At 46.1% G+C, this 7,751-nt stretch overlaps 1 protein-coding gene across 2 annotated transcripts in view; it reads left to right on the top strand.

Moving 5' to 3' along the window:
- Baiap2l1 (BAR/IMD domain containing adaptor protein 2 like 1) overlaps positions 1 to 7,627 on the top strand; it is a 100,552-nt gene extending 92,925 nt beyond the window's left edge. For both annotated transcript variants that reach the window (XM_006982661.4, XM_076560117.1), the window contains exons 13-14: positions 5,431 to 5,468; positions 6,116 to 7,627. In XM_006982661.4, coding sequence (XP_006982723.1) covers positions 5,431 to 5,468; positions 6,116 to 6,191 — 114 coding nt within the window. In that variant the 3' untranslated portion in view covers positions 6,192 to 7,627. The remainder of the gene's footprint in view (positions 1 to 5,430; positions 5,469 to 6,115) is intronic.
- Positions 7,628 to 7,751: the final 124 nt, after the last annotated feature.

Genomic DNA, 7,751 nt, shown 5'->3' on the forward strand with positions numbered 1-7,751 from the left:
GGAGAGGTTGGGGATGCTGCTCAGTGGTAGGGTGCATAGCACTCATGAGACCCTGAGCTCGATCCACAATAACAACAACAACCTCCAGCACTTTGCCCATGGAACAGTTGCCAGTTGGTTGCTTGCTTGTTTTTATTGCATTGCTGAGGGTTGAACCCAAAGCTTTCTGTTTGCTAGGCATGTATTCTACCAAAGCTACACCCTTGCCGTTTTAGAAAATTGAATTTTATTTATGTGTGTGCACTCACCCATGTTCCACACCTGTGTGAGGTGATGTTCATGGAGGCTGGAGGAGGGCATTTGATCCCCTGGAGCTGGAGTTACAGTTCTGAGCTGCCTGATGATGCTGAGAACCTCTTAAAAGAACAGCAAGTGCTCTTAACCTCTGAGCCCTCTCTTTTCATTCCCAAAAACATGTTTTTGTCTTCAACACTCTTGTCACATGGATCATGTGAGCTGAGAGAGTAATCCTCACTTCATGGAATGGACAAATTGACAAATCCAGTTTTAAAATAAAAATATTGGCTCAAAGCCAAAAAAATAAAAAAGGATTCTCAAAAAAATTGCAGGATGTGGTGGCACATGCCCTTAATCCCAGCACTTGGGAGGCAGAGACAGGTAGATCTCTGTGAGTTCAAGGGAAACCTGGTCTACATAGTGAGATCCAGGACAGCCAGGGCTACATAGTGAGACCCTGTCTCCAAATAAATCAGTAAATAGATAGACAGACTGACTGACCAGAGTCACATATTCTCAGACACATACAAATAAAATATAATCAATAATAATATCTTATTCCTCATTTAGCATTTTATAGTTTAAATAAGACCTAGCTTGATTTTTAAACCTCTTACTTGACTAAATCATAAGCTACTGTCAATATTGAGAAACTGAGTCAGTGTGGTAGCATACACCTGTAATCGTAGCTCAGGAGGTTGAAACAGGATAACTAAGTTTCAGGCCAGTCTGGACTAGACAGTGAGACTCTGTCACAAAAATACCACCCCTCCAAAGGAAAAGAAATTAGGAGTCTGCCCCTTCTTGTACAATGTCCCTGAGCCTTAGAGGAATGGCAGAAAACCCGTTTAGGGCTGGGCTCACTGAAGTCCACAGAGCAGCCACGGCTACAGGTTTTCGTTAGGATCAGAGTCTAAGTTTTGTCCCAGTCCTTTTGTAAAATATAAAATGCTAGTAACTACATCCTTATCTAAGGCACACTTTGAGTGAGGGTACAGCTTTGTGGTGGAGTACTTGGGTAACATGCACAATATCCTGGGTACCACAAAAAATATATATAATAATAATAAATCATAACAATAATCCAGGGGGCTAGGGATATAGGTCAGTGGTAGAGCAATTGACTAGAATGTGAAAAACCTGGGATTTGATCCCCTAGCACAATTCAAAAATATAAAAAGATAGATTTGTTTTGGTTTTCTGAAAACTAAAAAAATATTAAAGGAAAAGTTTTAGTAATACTTACATTTCCAGAATATGATTAACATTCTATTACATTTCTTTTGATACAGATTTAAATAAATATAGACAGGTAGATAGAGACATGGATGGATGGATGGATGGATGGATGGATGGATGGATGGATGGATGGATGGATGGATGGATAGTAGATATTTTCAACTCCTGTCCCAACCTGACACCCACACATAGTGGAATGATAGCATTTCTCCTGCCACAACCAATTGAGCTGCTGCTCCTGGACCCTGCTGTGAGCTGGCCTGGCTGGATCCAAGGATGAAATGGGCTGCAGGACCGTGGGAAATGGAGGAAAAGGGGGAGGAGAGAAGAATGACAGCCACTTCCTAGGGCTGCAGTGCATTGAGAAATACAGCTGTAAAGACTAGCACTGTTTATCAGCACAAGGAGGGGAAGGGAGCTGGGAGCTCTGACTGATAAGGCGCATTCCACTGCCTTCTCTGCTGTTTACCAAGGCCCTGATATGATGCAGGATTGCCTGTCTGATCCAGAGGATAATGGAAAATACCAGCTAGTAAAAAGCCAAAAGTCACTAGAAAATAATGGGGTGTAGCTCAATTGTTAGAGTGTTTGCGTAGCCTGAATAAAGCTGTGGGTTCCATCCTCAGCACTACGTAAACCCAGCATGGTGGTGCACACCTGTATCCAAGCACTCAGGAGGTGGAGGCAGAGGATCCAAAGTGCAAGGTCAGGGCCAGCCTGGGCTACATGAGACCCTATCTCCAAAAAAAAAAAAAAAATACTTGAGTGTCTCCCTACCCAGGCTTAGAGGGTCCCTATCCCCAATCACACTAAGGATGTTTACTTTGCTTTATCTTAAAACAGAGAAGATGGACAGTGGCCCCTACATAAATGCAAAGGGCTTCACAGTTACAAGGTGAGGTTAGATGATGGGTTTGTACTGCATTTTTTCCACTTACAGAAAGAACAAACACCTTGAAGAAATATTTCTAGATCCTATGCAGACTACAGAGAGAACTGCCAATCTTCCACTGACACCGCCCTTCCCATTAGTCAGGCCACCCATATGTCATTGCTACCAACTCAAATCGGGAGTCCTAGGAGCACAGATAGGGGAAGCAATGGGGACCCCCTGCCATCAGCAACAGAATAGTGCTGCTTCAAAGAGGGTAACTAAGGAGCAAGTACAATGGCCACGTTTGGTTTGGGAGAAGCTATCTGAAAATGCCCTGTACAGATAGATGTTCCTGGATTTTTGCTGTGATGGTACATCCCGTATCACCTAACCTATGGCACATCCTAACTTAGTGAGGCAGCATGCTGCCGAGTGCCCGAAGCTGTGTCTCAACACCACCTCCAGCATCCCACAGGAAAGGACTGTATCACGTATCACCAGCACAGGAAAAAAACATCCCAGATTTACCATAGTTTTCTGCTGGATGTATCACTTTCACACCATTGAAAGCAATCATACCAAACCACCTTATGGCAGGAACTTGCCATTGCTTGATTTTCAAGTAAACACTTTATTAAAGTTACATACATATGTGCATGAACACACAAAAGTATAATACAAAGAGTACACAACATTCTTCTCTTATTTTAAAAAAACAGGGACCTATAGCCCATATTAGCCTAAAACTTGCTGTGTAGCCAAGAATGACCTTAAATTTCTGATCCTCTTGCCTCTACCTCCCCAGTGCTGAGATTACAACCTGGTGTCACCATTGCCAGTTTATACAGTGCTGGGAATAGAACCCACTTCCTAGTGCATGCTGGACAAAAACTCTACCAGCTGAACTATATCCCTAGATTTTTTGCGGGGAGTAGGTAGGGGAACTGAGATATGGTCTCACTATGTGGCCCAGGCTGGCCTCAAACTATTCTCTCTTAGCTTTCCAAGTACTAGGCATATGGGTGTTGGATGCCACACCAGGCCTTAAAATGAATTTTCTTGAAGTGATTGTTGAATCGGGGTCAGATCAAAAAACAACATTCTCAGACACCTTGTGCACGGCCCAGTACTGTTTCTCCTCCAAGGCCACAATCCCAGTGTCCTGGCACTGAGATCTCATAGGGACAGAATGGATGAAAGTCAAGAGCTATTCTGTTGGATTTTGGGGCATTTCTTCTTGGGGCTGCGTTGGTGTCTGTGGCCACATTGACAGACTTTACTTTCAAGGATTTGCTGTGCTTGTTTCTCTGACTTAGTGTGCTGGATGCCTCAGCATCCCAGCACCTTAAAATGCCACTGAACTGGTGGTTTTAAGAGGGTTAATTGCAGGTGATGTCCAGTGGAGAGCTTTCTGGTTTCCAGTGAGGATATGATGCTGTCCTCCTCGAGGCCACACAGGATAGGCCAGTGTTTTGTTCAAGGGAAAGCAGAAGGTTTCCAATGGGAAAGTGAGGCAGCCTGAGGCTGCAAGGTTGCTCTTCTGGTCTGACTTCTGGGTGCCAAGAGGCTCCTTCCAGACTAGGGCTGGCTTGCTGCTCCAGGCAGTCCAATCATGCCAGCAATTTGAGCAGGCATTCAGCAGGCCAGACCTCCTGATGTTCTTTACAAAGAAATTGTAAATTGGCTCTGAATCATCCCTATCATAAGAAGTTACATCAGAAATGACTTGTCCAGAGGCCTGCTAAGGAAGCTGAGTGCCCTGCAGGAAGAAATCACTTTTACACCACTTCAAGCCTGATTAAGATGTGCCAAGCCAGGCAGTCGCTTTGTGCTTGTGATGAGTATACACTGCGTCCTGTGCTAGATGACTGTGCTGACCCCGGGGAGCCTGAGGTCACAGCCCACATGCCTGCAGCCTGCCTCCGCCTGAGATAGTATATCCCATTCAGTATTCAAGAGATGATGCCCTGCAGGAGTCTTGCCCAGACCTTCAACCTCAGAACTCACACTAGAAAGTGAGTTGTTTGCTTTGAATCTACATGTGCCCAAACTACTGGGAAACCTAGGAAGCTTTCTAGACACTTGAAGACAGCTCTGATGCTTAAGATGATATTCTACTGCCCTCTGCTGGGTGGTGCTCCGGCCAGTGCACTTACAGGACCAACACGAAAGATTTGAGACTGCAGGATTTCCAGTTCCCCAGCCAACAAACACCCTAGAGATAGATATGCTGGAGGGAGATGGTGTCTGTGACCTGCCGTGAGGCTCAGAGCCACACACCTGCAGGATTTGGAAGGATCCTCAATTTTGAAGCCCCCACCCCTTGTTGCCTCCCTGCTTTCCCTAGGATTGAGCCTAGACCTCTTACAAACTAGGTCAAGTGCTCTACCAAGCCACACCCCAGATCCCCAGATAGCTGGCTTTATCAGTTAGCATCAGTCTCCCAAACCAAGTTACTATTACTTTCATGTCATCACTGAGGATTCCAGTCTAAAACTAAAGGCAGAGGGTAGGGTGGGGGCACAGTCACTACACTACTTACTATAACTAGGGTCTGAAACCTATCTGTGCATGTTTTCCTTCCGTGCCATGACTGTTGCCGCTTAATTTGGTAAGATCTGAGTTTCTGTGAGCAGCTAGGATGTCCCATGCTGCCCTGGTGAGCACTTCTGCCACACTTGAAGGCACCTCCTTATTCCACCTTCTGACACACAAAGGGACCTCAGAGTTCTGAAACATTTTCTCTTCTTGGCTCATTCTTTTGAAATAATTTAGACATAAAGCAGTCTTCGGTGTGAGATCAGGGGATGCTTTTAAACATGAATAGCTTTAAAGATTTATTTGTGTGTCTGCATGTGTGTGCAAACACGTGAGTGTAGATTCTAGAAGTCAGATCCCCTGGAGCTGGAGTCACAGGTGCTGTAAGGGCTGGGAGCTGACCTCGGGTCCTCTACAGGAACAGCTGTTATCTCCTCACGGAACTGCATCTCCAGCCCCACTAGTGGCCTTAAACCTGTCTTTACCTGTGGTCTAATAAAGCATGTCCCAATGTCAAGCCTTACCTAATCTGTCTTTTCCAGAGCGACGCAAACGGGACCGCAAAGCCGCCATTCCTCAGGTACGTCCATCCCAGTGTACAGTCAGTGTCGTGTTCCTGCTCCGCTAAGGGGCCAGCAGTGCCCCCCAGAAGCCCTTCATGGAGGTGGGAGAAACCGATGTCCCCTTTCCTATCACCACCGGCTCTAGACAGTCCAGGAGTGGGGTGCAGAGCGACAGAGCAGCATGGTTCAGCTGACCCATGGCAGGGTAGCCTGTCCCACAGGGCTCCGTCCATCAGACTGAAGCAGCCTCTTGTGTGACCTGCTCCCTAGCTCAGCACAGTAAACTGCCAGTCACCTGTGTGTTCAGAACAGGCAGTCCAGGATTGGCATGCAATGGGAAGATGGCTCAGTGAGTAAAGTCCTTACTACACATGCATAAAAAGGACCCGAGTTCAAATCCCCAACACCCACAAAAAAAGCAGGACATCACAGTATGCATCTATAACCCCTACACCATAGAGGAAGACAGACAGATTCTGGGCACTCAATGGCCAGCCCATAGAAACAGTAAATTCCAGTCTCAGGAGGTGGAGTGTGATAGAAAACACCTAGCCATGACATTTGGCCTGCACGTGTGGCGAGCACTCTGGTGTGGATACACTCCCATATGCGTCCATGTATCTAATTCCTGTCTTTTTTTTCTTCCTCTTTTCCTCCCCTGTAGTGGAGAGAACCCCTTTGCTACTGTGAAACTCCGGCCGACGGTGACAAATGACCGATCAGCACCGATCATTCGATGAAGACGGGAGGGATCCTGCTAGTCCCTCTACCCGAGTTCTCACCTGCAAGGCGACAGGGTGCTGGACCGGTGCAGGCACTGTCAGAGCATCAGAGGGTGCCTGATTTCAGCGAACCCCACTTGAGCAAATCAATGTATTTTCTCAGTTTAACAGAGCTGGGTTTACACATTTTTGTCTTTAAGGTAAATGAGTAGCATAGTGATTAGATCAATCATTTGAAAGATTTTCTTTTCTATTCAAAAGCAGTAAGTTTGGTTCAAGTTCTTCTAATTTTAATTTTTAGGAGATCGCCAGAATAAGGGCTAGTCTTATCTATGCTTTTGTGCCTGGCTTTCTGTGGCTGAATGCAAAAAGACCAGAGTTTTATTTTATAAAGCCTGTGCTCTTAAGTAGCATTATGATGTTCATCTAAAGAAACTATGTAAGTTTGCATCAGAGCATGCAAATCTAGTAAGCAATATAAATTATGAAACCATATTAAATATTTTTTAAATGACCCAATTTTAACCTTTTGATTAAACAAATGTGGAGCTCTCTAAGATGGCGAACTCTGACCTCAGTTGACGGGCATTGCTACAGAGTGCTCCGATGGTCTGCCTGCCTCATCAGCACTTAGGAAATTATCTCCAGGAGCTACTGAGTTCAGTGTTAATCAGGCACTGGCCTGTAAATGGCACTTCTAAAGCCTGGTGACTGGTGGGCAGGAGAGGCAGAGCGCTAGTCCAGCCTAACACTGTTCCACACTCGACTCTGGCTGAGACCAACAATGGCTTAGGCCACTGCACAGAGTCTTGAGCCAGGGATCAGTCTGCCCCTACCTGCCCAAGATGTAGACAGACCTATTCTGGGATGGCACATGATTAAAATCAACACCCAGGCAAGTCACTATTGATTGCTTACCTCAGTTTCTTAGATCTCACCAGAGAAATCATTTTTCCCCAAGTTGGAAATTGGTCAGGGTTTGTGTACATGAAATTTCAGTCTTTCCAGCTCGGCCAAACAGTGCCAGGCTCACGTGGAAGGACAAACCTGCTGGCCCCATGAAGGGCAACTGGCACAGGCGTGCCCATGCCAACACCCTCCGTAGATCACAGTCAGGGTCATGCCCTGTTTTATCACTGTTAGGCAGGTTTCCCGGCCTGATGGAGAAAGGGCCACATTTCAAACAGTCCCTGTGACCAACACGTAAGTGCAGGTGAAGGAAGGTAGAAGCCCTGTGTTTTCACCCACAGAGAACAAGCAAGCGTGGATTTCAGACACGTGAAGAAGGGGGAGTGGCACTGAGAACTCACATCCTTCCTGTCACACACCTACAGAAACGTCTGCTGGGGTGTGCTCTCCCTCACGGGGCCACTTACCTGACTCATGGCCCAGCGCTGAAAACACCAAGGTTACCATTTGCTTCATGTTGATAATAAAGGAGAGTCTGAAACACATGTTCTGAGCCATAAGTGATACCTGAAGACTAGAAGATGGCCACAGGGCCTTTGCACGTGTGACATTTCCACGACAAGACTTCACAGAGGGGCAGTGTGTAAAAACACTGGGCAAGCAAAACAA

This window comes from Peromyscus maniculatus, chromosome 23 (assembly GCF_049852395.1).
Source record: "Peromyscus maniculatus bairdii isolate BWxNUB_F1_BW_parent chromosome 23, HU_Pman_BW_mat_3.1, whole genome shotgun sequence".
Lineage (NCBI taxonomy): Eukaryota > Metazoa > Chordata > Mammalia > Rodentia > Cricetidae > Peromyscus > Peromyscus maniculatus.